This window comes from Charadrius vociferus, unplaced genomic scaffold, assembly GCF_000708025.1.
Source record: "Charadrius vociferus isolate BGI_N301 unplaced genomic scaffold, ASM70802v2 scaffold333, whole genome shotgun sequence".
NCBI classification, from domain to species: Eukaryota; Metazoa; Chordata; class Aves; order Charadriiformes; family Charadriidae; genus Charadrius; species Charadrius vociferus.
Genome location: NW_009647682.1, coordinates 508,624 through 528,230, shown reverse-complemented (window position 1 = coordinate 528,230; position 19,607 = coordinate 508,624). Strand labels below are relative to the sequence as shown.

At 44.9% G+C, this 19,607-nt stretch overlaps 1 protein-coding gene across 1 annotated transcript in view; it reads right to left on the bottom strand.

Moving 5' to 3' along the window:
• Nucleotides 1-8,608: 8,608 nt before the first annotated feature.
• PKP1 (plakophilin 1) overlaps nt 8,609-19,607 on the bottom strand; it is a 42,717-nt gene continuing 31,718 nt past the window's right edge. Inside the window, exons 7-13 of the mRNA XM_009881315.1 lie at nt 19,425-19,539; nt 18,067-18,222; nt 17,787-17,963; nt 15,560-15,713; nt 14,862-15,048; nt 9,948-10,032; nt 8,609-8,680 (exon numbers count right to left, since the gene is read on the bottom strand). Of these exons, the coding sequence (XP_009879617.1) occupies nt 8,609-8,680; nt 9,948-10,032; nt 14,862-15,048; nt 15,560-15,713; nt 17,787-17,963; nt 18,067-18,222; nt 19,425-19,539 (946 nt within the window). The remainder of the gene's footprint in view (nt 8,681-9,947; nt 10,033-14,861; nt 15,049-15,559; nt 15,714-17,786; nt 17,964-18,066; nt 18,223-19,424; nt 19,540-19,607) is intronic.

Below are 19,607 nucleotides of genomic sequence, written 5' to 3'. Positions count from 1 at the left end.
AAATAGAGAGTGGGATCTGCTCTGAAAGCATGACGGAGTGATAACGGACTCAAAAGTTGCACTGTGGGATGGGAGAGGGGACTATACTGGGGGCTGCTTTGCTGGTGGGATAAGGCTTTTCTGGTGGCGTCCCATGTGCTATTTGAGATTCCATGGATCTGTAGGGTCTGCAAGATTTCCAAGGACTTAGTGCTCACTCTGTTTTGGAGGAGTGCTCTGTGGGTACTCTGCATCCTGCAGCACCCATTTTCTTTCCCTTGAATTCTGCTGCAATACCAATGCATTGGAGCCTAATCGGTGCATCCATCACTGTCTGCCCCACCAGAAGTCTCTGGCCTCTGACCCAGCCTCTAGAGGGGATGCATGGCTCATTGCATTTAAATCTCACAAGGAGCACCTCGGTTGTCTTTTTCTTGCAAGTTGCCCTGTGGTCTTTTTGTGTCTACAGACTGCCCTGTCCAAAAATAGCTTTTCTTATGGCTTCCTACAAAGAACACAAGTTCAAAAAAAAAAATAAATATATATACACTAGTGTCTTGGTGTTCATTTTACATGCTGCAAATGAATAGAGAGACCTCCAAGCACACAGTCATGTATTGGCTCCATTGCTGAGCAACTCTTAATTTCTAAATTGGAGAATTGGGCTGAGAGCTACGATGACATGTGCTCCCCTTCCTCAGTGTCCAGAGAGCCTGCTGAAGCATATAGAGGTAGGACTCATCTGCATTAATTTTAGACACTCTGCATCTGTGCTAGACTCGGTAGAAGACAATGTGCTCTTCTAGCCTATAATTTATATGACATTTCTTAGACGTGCCTTCAGATGTGATTTGTGCCTGAAGAAGGTGCAGAATGGACATCACCATATCAATATTGGACATATATCAATAACAATATGTGATATCGAGGACTTCTGGATACCCTGTTCTTTAAGGAACCTTTATAAGACAATTACTAAGGAACTACATTCAAAACCAATTGCGAACGTGCCTGCTGCACTGCGGACTAAAAGCAGCTTAAGCAAGGAATGATCACAATTGCTGATGCAATTTAGGTTTTGAAGTGCTGCTGTTAAGGTCCGCCCAAAACTTGTTAAGATGTTTGGGTTTGGGTGCTTTGCCTTTGTGCTTAATCCTTTAATGCTTGCCCACCCTTCAAAAATCTCAGCAGAGCAGCAGAGGGTGCTCCTGGAAAGGAGCTCTGAGCAACGTGGCATGGGGTGACGCCTGTCCCTTTTCCCATGAATGGATTCACAGGATGTGCCAAGCCTGTCCGATAGGCTGTGAATCCTCTTTTCATAAGACACTTGTCAGTGGCAAGGATTATTCCTCAGCCTTGCCTTGAGTAAATGAACAAAACACACCTTGTTGCTGAGATCACATTCCCCTTTGCCAGGTTTCTTCTTTGAAGAGCCATCTTCTGAAGGAGATCAAGAGGATACTGCTTCCTTATTTCTTTTGTAAGGCTGACGCCGGTGTTTATACGCTAGAGTGTCCCCCAGTACTGGAAGTACAAAGCCTTGTCTGCATCCTGCACTTCAGCTACCTCCGTGTAGACTGGGCTTAAGTTACTGTGATGCAGAGACCAAATTCTTAGATGCTGTCCACAGCATTTTCACAGACCAGGCTGGGAAGACCCCAAAGCCGAGACAACCCTAAATTTGGTCCTGATTTGCATGAGACGTCTGGCCTTAAATCTTACATTTATAGACCTGTCTTGTAACATCAACATCTGGATCAACAAAAGACTAAATATCCACCACTGTGTGTTCATCTTGCAGAAGGAGATCTTAAAAAGATGATGCTTGCTAAGGTGAAGCACACAGGGAGAATTAAACTTTACAGGCAGAGCGGACTGTGCTTATCATATTGAAGCACAATCCCAGTGCATCCCACCAGCTAGGAAATCCTTGAGGAAGGGCAGAAGGGAGCTGGCCCGGTTAAGAAGCAGGAGAGGGAGGTTATCAGAAAGTGTCTTTCAAATAGCTGAAGACAAAAATAGGGAAGTCTTGATAAACTCTCCCAGGTTAAACATAAACCATACTAAATATGCCAAAAAGGAGTTGAAGGAACAACTAGCTGAAGTCAGAAGAATAATCCATAAATTGTAAGAGCATCTTCAAATATATGAGGGCCTGCCACAGAGTCTGGGGGGGCGAAAAATATCAAGGGTGAGAGGAGCACTTAGAAAAGAGAAGAGCAGGAAAGACCATGTATTTACTTTTTCTAATTTGTGATGCGTGTGGGAAAGGGGGAAGATTCTACAACATCCTGATACAGGGAAATCCACATTACCTGAGGACTGAAGGTCATGTCCGTATATAAAATTTTGGGGAACTATAGACCAATAAGGAAAGGGTGATAAATGACAGACAAACATCAGCATAGAGAAACATTAAGTGATATACTTGGGGTGAAATAATCTTTTCTTCACATGTAAATGATGGGCTTGGGTATGACCATGGCCACTTGGAGGTAACTCTATGATGGACAGCCCATCCCAGTGACAGCTCAACGCACAACAGAGCTGCAGAAACCAAGGTGTATGTTAGGAATCATTAGGGAAGGTGAAGAGAAGAGAAAGGTGGCTGTGATGTCCCTACATAAACCCATGGCTTACTCACCCTTTGCACACTCTATGCCATTCTGGTCTCCTTGTCTCAGAAAGGAAATAATTTAATTGGGAAAAGTTCAAAGAAGGACACTGCACGTGACGAGCTGATGGCTCTGTCTGTGGAACTGGTCTGTGAGGTAGGACTTTCCAGCCTGGACCAAAAAGAAACTGCGGAAGGATTGAATCATCACACTTTTTAAATACAAGACCTATAGAGCTTCAAACACAGCTCATAAGACCCAGGTTCAGAAGAAACTATGATGTGGGTTTTTTCCCCACAACAAGCTGTGGATCCATAAAGCAGGGTCACAAATGATGCTATTGATAATTAAATTTTTCATGGATTGAAGTGGTGACTGTAAAAGCTCATGGGAGGGAAACCCACTGAGGCTTGCCAAGGATGTAATGGTGGAGGAAATGTGATTTACAGCTTCATTCCTCATATTGGCATAAGGCAGAGCAGCCCAGACTGATCACTGCTGCAGGGTAACAGGATTTTACAAACCTTTCAAACAGATGCTTTGTTCTTTCCTAACATGAGACAACCAAAATAAAACCATCCAAAACAGGAAGCTTGAAGAAATTCCAGCAATTTTTATTGATTTCAGCTTTTCCAATGAAGCAAATACATACAGTACAGCCAAAACAAAACTCTGATACATTATTCTCACATACCTATATCTTACAGAATACACTGTATAGCTATGGACTGGTAGGCTAAGTTGGTCTCAAACTGGTGTGTGTGGTCAGAGAGGAATAAAACTGCCTACTGCCTTCTACTTGTCCATGAGGCTTCTGAAATGCTGGGGTGGGTTGGATTGTACATACACAAAACAAACAAAGCATTTATGAGAAAATAGACCAAAAAGCTCTGCTAAGCCCAGGACAAACAAGTATGGTATTTATTTACATGGTTGTGTGTCCTGTGCACAAATCAGGCCCCAACTGCTCTTATTTCTGCTGCCAGCAGAGCCAATGATGCTGCCAGCTCTGGTCCTTCCCTCCTCAGTAATTCTCCATCACTACCACCCTGGGCACGTGCTACGTGCTGTAGACCTACCCTTGTCCCTATCATTGGTGGTACGCCCTACCTCGGCTCCCAAACAAGCAAGAAACAGGAAAACAGCTCATCGAAGAGGATGTCACAGGTAAAAATATGCCTTTAAGAAGCAATGCCTCCCTAGAATGAAAAAAAAAATGTATTGGAGGTTCAAACAGCATCCCTTTATGATGGGGGGAACCTCACTGAGCTCCCAAAACTGCTGGTTGTGAGCAGCACCAGTTACTCCGACAAGGCTGATTTTCCTTTCTCCTCTCACAATTGAGCATCAGTGTCACTTCACCAACTTGGGTAGAGTCTGTAGTCCAGATTTTAAAAAGAGAGACTGAGAGGAAAATAGAGTTGAGCATCAGAGAATTTCCTGGGGAAGAAATAGCTGCAGAATAGCTCTGGGATGGCAAAGCAGTTACAATTCACACAGCCCACTGCTCTCTCGAGTTAGCTATATTTTGAGGTATGAAAGCAGTAACATACAGCATCATAAAAATAAAAATAAAAATCAGATTGGAAGGAACCTCTCTGGTCTGCCCAGCTCAAAGCAGGGATAACGCCAAAGCCAGATGAGATTGCTCAGGGCTGTGCCCAGTCATGTTTTGAAGATCTCTGAGGATGGAGACAGATTTTATTTTTATCATTTTATTAGCTTTGGAAAAACAACTTTGCTGTACTTAATACAATTTATGTGAAGGATGTATCTGTCTCTTTGAGTCTAATACTTACTAATGAAGTCTCCGGTACTTGTAAATTTAATTGTGAGATGACGATCATATAGCTACGGTTCTTTGTGCCCAGTATAGTGATTCAGAAAATTACATTACCAGTGAAAGCAGCAGCAGTGTTTTAAAATAAAGCTTAAATAACAGCCAATTAGAATGAATTTCCTCAATATTCCATCATTACATTTTGTAGTTAGGTTTCTCCAATTAATTTTACACAGAAAAACATTAGCTCCCAGGACTTCTGTCAAACATGTAATTACAGGAACAAATCTGAATGCAAAATTGCACGCAACATACTTTTACACCAAGATTGTTAACAATCCTGCCTGTGGATACTGCAGGCGTTTTGGACACCCATCGTCTCGGGTCCTGCCGAAAACATTTTGAACCGTGCACCTGAGAGTATACATCCAGCTAGGGAAGAGCTGGCAGCTATGGCAAGGGCATGCCCACGGGCTGGAGCTCCTTTGCTGCTGTTTAAATGATCCTGAAACTGTCCTACCGGATTCTCCTGGTTCTAGCTCTCCACTTCAAAGGTGCTTTTTTTTTTCCTCTCTCATTTGGCTGGGAGCTCTGCGCAGAAAGCTCTGAACGTGGGTGAAGGCAAGCAAATAGTTGCTGCTCATTAAAGTGCACAAGATTAAGCCACCCTTTGTAGTCCAAGAGAAGAACCAGCCAGAAAATGTGGTCTCCCTCTGTGGACACATGCTCCCTCTCTGTCTAAACGGGGGATGAACGAGTGCCACCATGTTTCTTAGCTCTAGAGCTGTGTCAGAGCACATCTGAACTTCATTGACAGTTCTTTAGCGGGCACGAATCACCCTGTTTCTGGGAAGTGAATATGGTGATTTATATGGTGAATATATGGTGATTTCCATCAACTAAGGAGCCTGACACTCACAAAATATGAGACTGCTTTTCCCTTTCTAGACTCAGCTCTATAATTCGTCCTTCCCAAGCACCTCCTGCATCCCTGATATTTGCAAAACGGGGTCCTGTGGCCCTGCACGGTGTGAAGAAGCAATAACCGTGTGTGGGGGACATCCAGCAAACGCATCCTCAGCTGGTCCTTTCCTTGTGGCTCTGAGTTGCATCCCTTATGGGACGGGTAGAGGATATTTTCCTTCTGGAGAGAGGAAGATCAGCCTCTTTCACCACACGGTTACTGTCATAAGGAGCAAGTTGCCCTAAAATGAGCTCAGCAGTCCCCTATCACAGTCTTAGCATCACAGGGCGATCGTGTAATTAAAGACACCAAGAAATAAAATATTTCCAAACCTGACTTCACACAAGCACTTACATTCCTTTGCATATTAATACTATTTCTTTACATTGATCAATAAAAACAAAGTGTGATTAAAAAGGCCACATCTCTCACTTTTTTCAGTCCTGTGTGGCAATCGGTGATCCCAGGGGAAAAAACGCTTTGCCTGTCTCCAGCTCAGCTTCTCAAATGCCACATTTGTCCAGGTACAGTCATGAGATTGAGTTGTTCTGGCACTCAAAATGGCTCGGGACCCGGTAATATTCATGCTCTGCAGATGTGTTGCAATTGTCCCCTCACATATGTCTTCAGAGAAGGGTTACTGAGACCCGGGAGAGAATTTGCAGGCATCAATTTGCTTCTTGAGATAAAGAGTTCACGTGACAGGAAAGAAAATACTAATAACTATAAGAGCTCATTGGAGAAAAATTCATAAGCAGAAGAGAAGCCTGTGTCTATAAACATTAGGAATAACCAGCCTTTGTAAGGAAGAGTATTGTTGTGTGTATCTGTTTATAATGACCATGTGCAGTGGGGGCACTCAACTAAAATTGGCAATTTTTATAATTGTGGGTAAAAATGTGTTGTGACAAGTTTTTAGTCCGGCAGTATTTGGTGCATGGATTGGGTGGAATTGGACAAAACTCTGCAAGGGGGTTAAACTCTACAACTCACACCGACTTTCGGTGGACGACAGGGGACTAAGCCTGTAGGAAGCTCCTACTCACCATGTGTGCGCATGTATGTTGCCTGCATGCACACATACACAGCAACATGTACATAGTGACACAGACACACTCTTTGCAAAAAAAAAATAATTATTGACATTGAGAAAGTATAACCTCAATAAAAGTCCCTTCTCCCCCATAAAAAGAAGAAAATGCTTAAAAATATCAGTATCATCCACATGAAATCCGTATGTTTAGTTTGCTTTACAGTTGAGTTAAACTCAGAAACACTCTACATCTTTAACATCCTAAGTAATTGTGAAAGGGTTGTCTTCCTGGACATGAACCAATTCCAAATTCTGAAATGGAGAAAAACAAAGAAAAACCCAAACCCCAGGTAATTAAAGCATTCAAGAAATCTTTTCATTACATTCAAAACCAACTTTTCATCTTTTTTCTTGGCCTGTACCCAGTTTGTGTACTGCCCATAGCTTTTTCCCCTAGACTTCCATGCTCCTCTGAGTCTCACTGGAAATATCCCAACAAAGCAAGAAGTGAAATCCATACCTGGGCAGAGGAAAAAAATGGGCTTTTGCACCATTTTCTCTTACATCAGGACTGTGCTTAGTCTGATTGCAAAGAGCGTGTTGGGGAAGGGAGCAAATAATTCACTCTGGATAATCTCAATCCCCATCATAGACAGATACGATATTTGAAAAGTGCAGAATGCTTTTACCTGCAGGGGGAATTATGAATCAAAAGTACCTCTCAGATTCAAGCTCTTTTCACACTGCGAAGTGAGCCTGTGTGAACCTCACGAGGTTCAGCAAGGCCAAGTGCAGGGTACTGCACTGGGGTCAGGGAAACCCCCAGTATCAGCACAGGCTGGGGATGAAGGGATGGAGGGCAGCCCTGCTGAGAAGGACTTGGGGATACTGGTGGGTGAAAAGCTGAACATGAGTTGGCAATACGCGCTGGCAGCACACGCTGGCAGCCCAGAAATCCACCCGCATCCTGGTGGATGGGGGTGCATCCCCAACAACATGGCCAGCAGGGCAGGGGAGGGGATTCTGCCCCTCTGCTCTGCTCTGGGGAGACCCCCCTGCAGTGCTGCCTCCAGCTCGGGGGGTCCCAACAGCAGAAGGACACGGAGCTGTTGGAGCGGGGCCAGAGGAGGGCACGGAGATGCTGGGAGGGCTGGAGCCCCTCTGCTGGGAGGAGAGGCTGGGAGAGTTGGGGGGGTTCAGCCTGGAGAAGAGAAAGCGAAAAAGGGGAGACCACAGAGCTCCTTCCAGTCCCTAAAGGGGCTCCAGGAGAGCTGGGGAGGGACTCTGGATCTGGGAGGGGAGTGATGGGATGAGGGGGAATGGTTTTAAACTGGGAGAGGGGAGATTTAGATTAGAAATTAGGAAGAAATTTTTTACACTGAGGGTGGTGAGACCCTGGCCCAGGTTGCCCAGAGACATGGTAGATGCACCATGCCTGGCACACTCAAGGTCAGGTTGGACGGGGCTTTGAGCAACCTGATCTAGTTGAAGATGTCCCTGATCATTGCAGGGGAATTGGAACTAGATGACCTTTAAAGGTCCCTTCCAACCCAAACCATTCTGTGATTCTATGATTCTTTGAATAAAAAATCATAATGAAGCCCTGGAAATTCTGCCCATGATTTCTCTAACCTGGTTTCTCACTGGGATTATTCAGATGTCAGCACGTAATCCCAAATCTTGACATGAGGCTTACAGGTAGATTATTAAATGCTCAAAAAATCCCTAAATGTGATGGTTAATGCCATGGCATGTGCTGGAATTAATTGCATGTTAGTGACGCTATCTGGATTGCATTATTCAAAATTCAGGAATGGAAGTACTGTCAGAGAGATTCCTGTCAAGAGCCCCACCTGAGAGGATTTGGCAAAATGCAATTAATGAGTTATTGCTTGGCAAAGTAAGTAAGACACATGAGGCATAATCAAGTCCAGCAGCTTTGTTTGTCCTATGGCATCTGCGCTGAGCATGCCTCAAATGCACAGCTGCATAGTGTGGGCAACATCTGCACTACACCCAGGAACAGCACAACTTCTGACTTTTCATCAAAACAAATACTTTGTAGTTTGGGCTGATAGGATTCGTGATGAAAATCTCACAAAACCATGCTAGAGGAGATTAAAACCAGCAAAAATCTCATGGGGTTCACGCATCGCTCCTTTGTCCCCAAAACCACCCCTTCCCTGCACACGAGGGCCCCGTTCTCACCTGCAGCCTGAACAGGCATGGAGAGGCTCCTAAAATCTGGAGGAGAGGGTCCTGAAGGTTGTTCCAGCTAAAGATCCCATCATGTTCTTATCAAATCCTTGCTGAAAGATGTATATGGAGAGCAGTGAGTGCATATCAGTTTCAAAACGGACAGTTATCTACTGCTGTGAGAGTGAGCCCCCTGCCCCGCTTCAGCAGCTGTCCTCCACTTAAAAAGTGTGCTTCGTTTTCAAACAACCTCCTCTGTCCTCCCTCTGTGAGCCTTCGGCATGTGAACCGTCACCCTTATTGATGGACTTCACCTGCCTTGCATTGCTTTCCATCCACCAAGAGCTGGCCTTCTCCAGATTTACTGGAGGAAACCTTTACTTAATCCTTCACTGAATATTACTCCTGGAAAAAACAGCAAAGACGTATGCGTGATGCATACATACATCCTTACAGACTCCCATCCTTCTCATCTGATGTATACCTATGCAGTGAACATCTGTGCCAACAGAGGAGTGACTCAGTCACATCAAAATGAGTTGGCAGAGGCTCCCGAGCAGAGCCTGGCACAAAGCTACACAAGCTCCTAGGGAGAAAGTCCCTAACCGTTAATATGAGAACCATGTTTAGGTGCTCTCTGCCTTCCTGCCCCCAGGGTACTCCCCTTTGTGGATGTTACTTCTTCTCTTTAATTTGGCCCTTTGCTCTCTGCAGGTGCTGCTGCTGTTGAGTTGGAAAAACCCAGCTTGTTCAAAGCAAGCCACCGGGAGCTGGAAGCTGGCTCAGCGCCCCGTCTGGCTCTGCGCTTTCGCAGTTTCTGTTGCAGGGAGCAAAACAAACCCTGAATACTCCTCTTCTCAGTTTAAAAGATTACCCTGACTGTAGGGGTGATGTAACCACAGGGGAGGGTTATGGCCAAAGAAGAAAATGGGGGGAAAGAGAGGAGGAACCTTGCCGGGGATCTGTTGGGATGCTCTCATCCTCCATGATGGACTTGCAGTCTCCCAGCTTAGCATGAAATGTCCCAGTCTGTTCCCAGCACAGAACAGTGCCGTGCACACAGGGCAGCATCGACTCTGGGAGCAGCAATGGAAGAGCCCACCTAAGCTAGCACCACCCCAGGGTGCAAACTGCCCGGCGCAGACATGCCACCATCCACATGGACCCTAAAGTCAGTCCCGGCAGCCGCGGTTGTGACTCGCTGCCTGTTGCTTGGATCTTCGGCAGGTGCCCATGTGCTGAGAGCACCGTGGTGCTCCCGGTGCCCCGGGCTCCTCCCAGCCCGTCCTCGCTGCTGAATCATGGCCTTTGCAAACTTCAGTGAGCCAGTCGAGACCCGGGCTGTTCTTGTCAGCCAAAAAGCATAAGCGTTTTCCTTACCTGCTTGAGCACACTCTGGAGCTCCCGGTTCGACCAAAGATCTGTCAGGAGGAGGCGAGCAGCTTCGGCCGCTTTTGGACAGGAGCTGGGAAGATGAAAGCAACCCTGGTGAATTACGGCAGGCCACAAAGCAGCAACCCACATGGTCTACCAACAGCCCTTAAATGAGCCCATCTCCAGCTGGGAGGCTGGCTGGACTTGGCGGGGGACTGTCAATAAAACCTTCCTTGCTCTCTCAGCAATGTTTCGTGACAACAACCTCTGGGACCGGAACAACACAAATGAAAACGAGGGGAGGATTTGCGTGGAAAAATGGGCATTGAATAGAACCGAAGGAGTGTTTCCAGAGTGTGAAGTCTGGGAAAGAGAAGGGAAATGGTGCCGGCCCTTCCCTGGAGTCTGCAGGAACAGTGTGGGCGAATCACTCGGGAGGGCAGCAGAGGAACGGGCTCTGGTGAGGACAGAGGAGATGGGAGCATTCGCAATAACAACATCTGCAACCATAAGTCCTTACTCAGCACAAGTTAATAGATACTTGCTCAAGTAACAGCTCCGAAACCGTGAGTCATAAGCAGTACCTTTTATAATTTTGGAACATTTCATACAACAACCTAGATATAAACCTCCTTGCTGGTTCTTATCGCTGCTCCTGATCTGCTGGACCTCGTCCTGCCTGTGGGAGACTCCTGATATGGGTTCAGTGCGACAGCCCCAGCCTGTCTCAGGCAGGGCGATGGAAAGGTACGGGACCAGGCTCAGGACCCTCCCTGCGTGGCACAGCTTCACAAAACATTGCGTCCTCAAAATAGTCCTCATCAGAGAAATGGGGCTGAGAGTGGACATCAGGAACAACCTGGGACCCACAAGCACCATACTCTGAGTGTGAAAGGACAGGAATGTAACCACATTCAGTAAATTTTGGGGCATTTCTCTAACATACACAGCAGTTGTTACCAAAATTTAGCAAATTTAGCTTGGTCATAGACTCCAAAGGGATTGTGCAGATCGCTTGCGTTGGTATCGCATGGAGGGCTGGAGGAGCTGCAGACAATCAGAAATTCTTGAGCAATGTTTTGGGTCAGGAGAACTAGGTTTTGTTGCAAAATCACTTCTCTGGTTATAACCTTTCTATGCCCTATCATCAGAATGACTGTGTTTAAAAAAAAGAACTGTGGCTGAAAAATTGTTTGTGGCTGACAAGCCATTAAAAAACAATCAACCCAGAGCTATCTATGATTAAATGGTCAGTGCATGTCCTGGACATTGTTTTTCAAGGATATGTTGTTTCATGTTTCTCTTTTTCTGAGCTAGAGGCATTTTCTTTTTTTTCTTTTTTTTTTTTTTTTAATATAATTTGCTTTTAATGATACCAAATATGCACTTTTTGCCATTGTGACTTCAGAGCACACCTCAAAAGAATTTTTCTTTTCAAACCAAAATTACCAGCATCTGGTGTCTGAGCCATTTCCAAATTCAGACAAAAGAATTTGTCCACTCTTAATTTGAAGGATTGATACCGGTTCTGTTTTATGCAGCATCTATTGCTACTGGGTATAAGAAGATTAAGCATGAACTGATGGAGCTGTGATCAGAATTTCAGTACCTAAAGTAGCATATCCTACACAAAAGTGCTGGGAATAGTGTGTGCAGCAGTGTAGAACATGGAGCAAAATATCAAGGACAGCTGATTTTGTGAAAAACTTTCTTAAAAACAAGTTACCTGAAAATCAAAGTTGATTTTAAGGATAGTCTGTTCTTTACAAATAGAATTATTTGTAAGAGTTTGTGGAAAGACAACAGATGTCCACTGGTGACAGTGCCAGCAGTCATCCAAAAAACTATCGACTCAACAAAACACAACCAAGAACCTAATCAGATGGAGATGGTGAGGTGGGGGGGAAGTGTGAGGGCAGCACAAAAGATGTGGGTTTCTTACATGTGGATCAAATAATGGGGGGAAATAATGTTTCCTCAAAGGAGAAAAATATCAAGAACCTGATGTATGTTACAGGAGATGCCAAGGAATTCTTGGAAGGACTTCTTCAGGATGTCATGAGTTTATAAAATTCATATCAAAGTGCAATCTTTGCAAGAAATGGGAAATTGGAAACGTGTGGATGAGGAGAACTCTTCCACAAAAATTAATCAAGGAGGGACCTGAATGTATTCAAAGATTAATTTTGGTAAAATGTTATGGTTGTATTAAACTGCAAAATTGAATCTCATAATAGAAAAGTGAATGGACAAATGGAAACTGAAACAAATCATTGATAAAGGGATTGTGAGACAAACTGCAAATCTGATGTTCTAAAATTACAGAAAGAGATTTTGGAGAAAAGCTTTTAGTACAGCCAGTAGAATTATTGAGAAAAATGATAATTTTATGAGTGAAATAATGTTGCTTGAAAATGAGCAGAGGAATATTTTCAGACAGCTGGAGAAGAAAGATGTAAAGGACATCTGACATCACAATAAATCAATAGCAGTAGCTTGATTTTCAGAAACACCAACAAAAAAACCCCACCAGGTAATAGTCAATATTTTGGCAACTTGGATTAAAAATAGAAAAGAGTGAATGTACACCATCATCACTATGAAGCCCATGTCATAGATGAGCATATATGCAGGAGACAGAGACAATTATTTAATTGGGATGCACCAGGAAGGAGAAGAAACCACAGCTATCAGATGAACTGCTGAACCTTTGATGCCTTTCATTCAGAAAAGAGCTACAAGAAACATCCAGGAAAAAACCCTCATCTTTGAGGAGCACTGGCTGACATTTGAGAATAATATGGGAAAGAAAAGAATCCATAACTTACTTGTCTGTAACCTGGAAACTCTTTCTAAAATATGAATACAACATTGTTTGAACGTATTAAACTAATGATTTACAGCTTCAAATGCAATGAAAGACCAGTTCAAAAATATAGATAAAGAGACATTTGTTGGGTGGCAGAAGAAACATGTGCCAGGGAAGCTCTACACAGCCACATCAACCAAACCAACACCAATGCTGGAGGGAAGTGTGTCCACAGGGAAACCGAGGCAGATCAACAGAGAAAACTCTGAAAAATACTAGCAAGGTCCAACATGGCATGGCGTTCTCTATGGCAATTTGGTCACCATTGAGACCTCCTCTGCTTTCTATTTCTGCTGGCTCTGGTGCTGGGAAGGAGGAGGGACTCACCACACCCAACATCACTGTGGGGTGCATGGGGGCTGCATCCAACCTAGGCAACAGCCTTCCAGAGAGATGTTGGATCTAGTGGATGAGGGTCTTTCTGATGCAGGACTGGATAAATCCCATCCTGAAATTTCTTGTTCATCTTCACAGTCTATACAGGGAAGTGGGAAAAGTTAGCTAATTTGTGAACTGGCAGGTGTCAGAGTCGCTAGAAGGGAGATCTCTTTCACATCTGCTTTATGGGAACAGTCTGGAATGATATGGCTTGAATAAGTAAGATTAGCCCTGGGTGTAAATTGTTGTCATTTTTTTTCATAAGAATTGAACAGCATAAAAATCTTTGGGGACAGAGATGAATAACAGAGGAAAAGGAACAATTAAAGTTTTGGACGTTGTAAGAAGTGGGAAGTTTCTGAGAAGGAATTAATGATAAAGACAGGAGGAACACACTGAAGACATCTCTAGAGTTTAGTAACCCCTCACAGTTCAGTGAGTCATTGCAAAAAAAGCTCATCACACAAAACAGTCAAGACAATTAAGGTACGCACAACCCCAGTTATGCAACACTTCGCTGAAGTAGTAAATTAGCTGACGAGCGGTCTCAGCGATCCAAAGCGGAACTTTAGGCAGAAGTTAATACCATTCAAAACAACAAAGACTTAGAAGAAGGCTGGGTCTCATGTTGATTGGACTTGTAGAGTGGAAGCATATAAAAGCAGCAAACTGACCAATGTTCATTGGCTGAGGTCCAAACTAAACAAGGAGACCTCTTCTAATGACTGAGAGTCTCTGCTGCCGTGAAACAAGTGACAGATTGTAAGTGGTTAATCAAAGGATGATGGAGAAGGCATGTGAATGTCTTTTCACAACAGAAAACAACGGGTTACGTGTATAAGGTATTTTAAAACAAAGACAGATGGTAGGAGAGATGAAAGTCTAGGAAGGAGAATGCATGGTCAAAGACCATGTAAGTTTTACACCAGTTGGGCCAGAAAGGAACATATAGTTTGGCAAGGGGTGACAAGCCTTTGCACAGGCCTGTGGGGAGTATGGATAACAAGCAGGTCAGAATTACTACCACCAAAACTCAAACCAAGTCCTAAAAGAAAAAGGGGTAAAATATGTTGAGATTGCTCAGTTGTAAAATATATGTGAGTATACCAGGGGAGGTACTTGTATACACACTTTATCAAAGCTGTGTCTTTGCCACTTGAGGTGGATATTCCAACAGTAGGATGAACAAATCTGAACATTAAAGCTGAGCACAATCCCATTATATCAACAGTGCCTGAACCTCAGACCTGACCTTTGCGATGAGGTTTGCAGGAAGCTGTGAGCAGGAAGCCTGGGCGCTAGGGAGCCGGGCTGCGTACTGACATACCCTGTTTGAGGGTTGGAATTTTTAACAGGGTTTAAGATGTAGATCCTTCAGGTTTTTTTAGAATTCCCTAAAATTCAGCCAGCAAATTTCTTGACGCTCCTTCACAAATCCCACTATGGATGGCTCATGCCTGTTTCCAAGAAACCAGTGCTGAGGATTTCTGTCTACCAACATGGTTGAATATTTTTGGTTCTCTCAATTTACAGGCACAGGGCAAGAGTAATGCTTTACTGTGGCTCTGAAGGGTGGTGGGAAGACTCTGGGCTTAACCCGGCTTTGCACAGAGTGCATGGGCTCAAAAATGTCCATGCAACGACACTCTCCATGCCTTCTGCCCCAAACTCACCCATTTCGGCACAGGCTTACTACATTATTTAGCATGTTGCTTGTCAAGTAAGACTTTCCCAGGTGTGGGTTGGACATGATGAGGTTCCTCAGAGTGTAACAAGCTGATGTCATGATCTCGCCATGGCTGTTGGTATTTCCAGACTGGAATGACAGGAGACGTGATACATCTGGGAGGACCTGGTGAGCTAAAGAGGTGGAATGTTCCAATCAACATTAAATAAAACCTAGCACAAGTGAATGATACTATTTATGTTAGCACTATTCAATACAAGAACGCAGTGTTATCTCTGGAAGGAGACACTAATAATGTTAGCCAGTAATGGCATAATAGTCATCTATTGATTTTGAGAGACAAACTGAGTGCTGCAGGCCTTTGGAAGGGCAATGACATTGGTTATGGGTAGTCAAGTCCAACTCACTTCCCAAACATTATCAGCCTCATGATCCTGCAGATTTGTCATTATCTATAAAGCATACCACATGCTCGGGGAGAATTTGAGATAGCACAGATTTTGTTAATTAAGCCTGTGGATATCACGTGTAATTGTCCTTTTAGCCAGAAGAAATTACACTGCTTTGCCCAGTTTTGGAGCTTGGTTAAGTCCTATTATGGGGTTTACAAAGTGAGATGGGCAGATATTAGAGAATTAGAAATGAGACATTGTTCTGGAATCTGCTGTAGTGGAAATGACTTACCCATGGTTTTGTGGAGAACAGGATGCCGGGACATGTTGCTCAGCAAAGAAGCCCCAGACCGGACAACTTCAGAGCTGTTGGACTGGAGGAGCCGTGCTATGCGAGGCAAACCTTTTTCCTTCAAACCAATCAATTGGCTCATTGCATTGGACATCTAAAAGACAGAACAGAGGTGTCTCATGACTTCTAATGCTGGAAGGACAGAACTGGAATGATATACAGGGCCAGACAAACATGACTACACTATAAAATAAGCATCTATATAATACCTTCTTCTGCTACCGTAATCCCACTTACTTTGTCATTTACCCCTCTTCTCCAAAGGCATTTGCAAAGTCAGCCTCTCATCCTCTGTGGTATGGCTGGGACTTCTGTCCTCTCTCTGGAGCCTGAGGGGGAACAGTTGCTCACCCAACTGATATTCCCATAAGCTGGAGAAGTTTTACCTTCACGTCCATGTTGCCCTTGCCCTTGCACAACGCTCCTGCAGCTCCCTGACATGCCGCAAGTAATGGGCTGCTTTGGAATAGGAACAGCTAATGATACCTTTAAAAAACAAGCTGAAGACCAAAAATACTCATCTTGGATCCTGATCTCGTGTTTGCTTATGTAAATCTAGAAGATCTCAGGACGTAGCCAATGCAGATGAGTGTTCATGGGTGTTGAAGCACATAAATTGCCCTCTTATTGATAGAGTCTAAACTGAACTTCTGAGCTACTGCCCCACCAGAAAGGCTGCTGGAGACTGTCGTACCACCAGTGACATTTGCCCCTCAACGGTGACATGGAGACAGAGGGAATGGGCTGGAAGGCAACCCTCTTCCATTGGAGTGGGACCCAGTTTCCCTCCCATGCCCCAGCAGGCACCTGTGCCACGTTACAGATCCACACCAGCAGGACTGGGATGTGTAAAGCTGAGTCTGAGAAGAGATTCAGAGTTCTTCTCTATAAGTAAAGGGTTCTAGTAGGCTTTGTAAGCTTGTCCTCAGTTTCCCTTTGTGACAGCAAACCCAGCAACCCACCCCAACTCCAGCTCTGAGCTGGAATAAGATGCTTGAAAGGAGAAGCCACTTTTGCACATCCAGACAAATTCCAACCATTCCCTTCCAGAAGGCTGAAATAAATTGATTCAACACTGTCAGAGCTGGTTTTTGTTTGTTTGTTTTCTTCCCCCCCCCTGCCCAAAAGACATTCTTGTGTAATGATCTTGATTGCTGAAAGCCTGCTCATTTCCACGGAGCACACAGCACCGGCCCCGTTTCTCTGATCAGCTCTACCCATACTGCCACAGCCTCTCTCCACCTTGTTAGTGCCACTGTTTAGTTAAACTGCAAAAAGAAAAAAAAAAAAAAGGTTCCCAAAGTATTTCACACTGAAAGACTTGTAACGAAAGCTCCCAGGAGATTAGAGCTGGCAGGTTAATGCTGTCCTAGCAGCGAAGGCTCCTTTCGTGAGTCACTCCATGTTTCTGGGTGGAACGCTTCGCACACGTGACACGCCTCTCCTACGTATGAAATAATTATCTCTTTATCTCCCTAGCCATCTTATTTAAATTGGAATTGATGAAGTTCGACACAAACAGACAAGTCAAGGTTTGTCCCCGTGAGTGCAGCCTGTGGGGACATGCCCACGGTAGCGATATTGGGCACAGCAGAGCTGCTGTCGTGACGTGGCCCTCGCCGTGCCCTAGCTCCTGCAATACCCACGGCAGCACGCAGCCATGTCACCTCCACGCTGCCATACCTATGTGTTAGGACATCTACCGGAGCTATTTTACAAACAGCTCTGGTGTGAGGACAAGCCACAATCCACAGCACAACCCACCCTGTTATTAGAGCCACCTCCCACTTAAAAAACACGCGCAGGCGGTGGCACACACACAGCCTTTCTCTGCTGCAATGACATCTGTCCGCATGTGCACATCTGTGCACATCCTCACTGGTGTCCTGGGGGGAGGCGCCAATACCAGTAGATGCTGATGTAGATGGACCAACCTAGAGGAGAGCCTGGAAAGTGTATGGATCTGGGACAGGCCCTTGGGATGCTGATTATAGCCCCCCCCCCCCCCCGACCCCATTTTTGCCATTAATAAACACCTCAGCTGAAGCATCCACTGTGGAAAGACTTGCAACAGTGCTCTGAGGTTTAAGGAGGACATTTTCCTTTCTGATCACTGTAAGGTGTCGGCACTTTTGACCACAGGTGCAGAGGGGAGTGGAGCGCTTACCAGTCCTCGGCTCGCGGTGAGGTTCTGCAGAGCTCCAGCACAAGCTTCCAAGGTGGCATCCTTCTTGCTCTGATCCATCAGGCACAGGTAGGTGCGGATGGCATCAGAGTGGTAGAGCCAGCTGGGTCCTTTGGGTTTAAAATCCTCCTCAGGAAGGGGGACACCGTACTCATCATTCTACAAAGAGATGAGAAACTGGAAGCTCAGATCCTGCTCTTCACTTGCAGCCCCTGCTTAGGGCTGAATACCACATTTCCAAGCCCTCTGCAGCACATCTTACCTCCATTTTACCACTTCTGCTGTTGAAACAGCCTGTGAGAGTTTTGTCCATGTAAACGCTCCGGGCCATGTGGTTGAGCTGGGTGTATTTGTTGGGAACTTCGGCATCCAGGCGGTAGGAGAGGTTGTGCAGGATGCAGATGCAATTCTCCACAGACTGAAATCACCACCAGAATAAAAATGCAAGCATCACATTAGGCAGAAAACCATGGAGCAGCACCTGCTATAGCTACAGAGCTACAAATACCATACAATAATTAGCTTTTCTAGCAGTTATTCTATATAAGGTCCTGAACCTGCTTAAGGTAGCAATGGATGGAAAGGAAGTAGGAGGTAGAGAGTAGACATGAATGAAGGCCACACAGCCCAAACGCTATATTGTGGATCTCAGTGAGCCTTGTTAGGTCCCACTGCCACAGACAAGTTGATAAACAGGAAGAGAGTGCAGAGGGTGGTTACATCAAACTGCCCACCATGAAATGCGAAATCTTGAAAGTCTTCCTCTTGCCATAGTCAACTTTCAACAATTTTATTCACGTCGCAGCTCTAGATTAGGGGACACTTTTCACCACGAACAGGCTTTTAAGCCTCCTTTACTTGGTTGTCGGAGTGCCCAATGTAAAGAGCAAGGGAGAATTTCCACTAGATACCTGTAACCAACACCAAAAGATGTGGTTACATCTCCACAGAGCTGTGTTCAGTGTGCGCTGCCAAAACTGGTCTTCTTGCAAAAGCCCTCCCCAAAAAAGGATTTGCTCAATCCTGAGTTCATTTGAAATAATTTTGCTACTTTGCTGGGCATTGAGGACTTCAGGGTGTCTGGCTCATATCACAGGTGTTGAACTCCTGAAAACGTGGCTACAAACACTATTTTGTCCAAGGTAAGTGCCATTTACACATAACAATCAGAGATCAGAGTCATGGTTAGGGGACTGGCAGAAAGATGCCATCTCCTGGCTTCTTGCTGAATGTGATGCCAATCTGGGGCTTATATACTTGAGTCCTATTGGATGAAGAGATGTGGTGGTGGGAAGAGCAAGACATGGAGATTAAGATGCTGGAAGGATCCCAAGGTGGGAGAGGAAGGAAGGAAAGCATATTGGGGGCTCAGAAGACAAAATATTTTGCCATGTCTCTGTGTTTGGTAAAGGGAAATTGTAAAACACACCTCTACTTCAAGCACAGAGGACTTGCAATCCTACCACAGATCGCACTGGGGGTTGGAAGGACAGGAGCAGCCACAAAGAGTCTCATCCCCTCTTGTGTTTGTTTGAAAGGGATTTTGAGATAGTCCCAAAGTTGCAATTATTAACTATGGGGCTGAACTCCAGCAAACAGCTCAGGGTGAGCATCTGGTACCTTATCATCAGGTCGGTTAGAAGCCACGCAGTTCTGGGCATAAGTCATGACTGAGTCGATCAAGCCAGGGTAATTCCTCATGGTCTGGCGCCCCATGTCTGCAGAACTCAAGTTTCTGAAGAAAGCCATCACAGAGCATGTCAGGAGAGAAGGAGGAGAGAGGATTAGTTGGGCTACTTACTA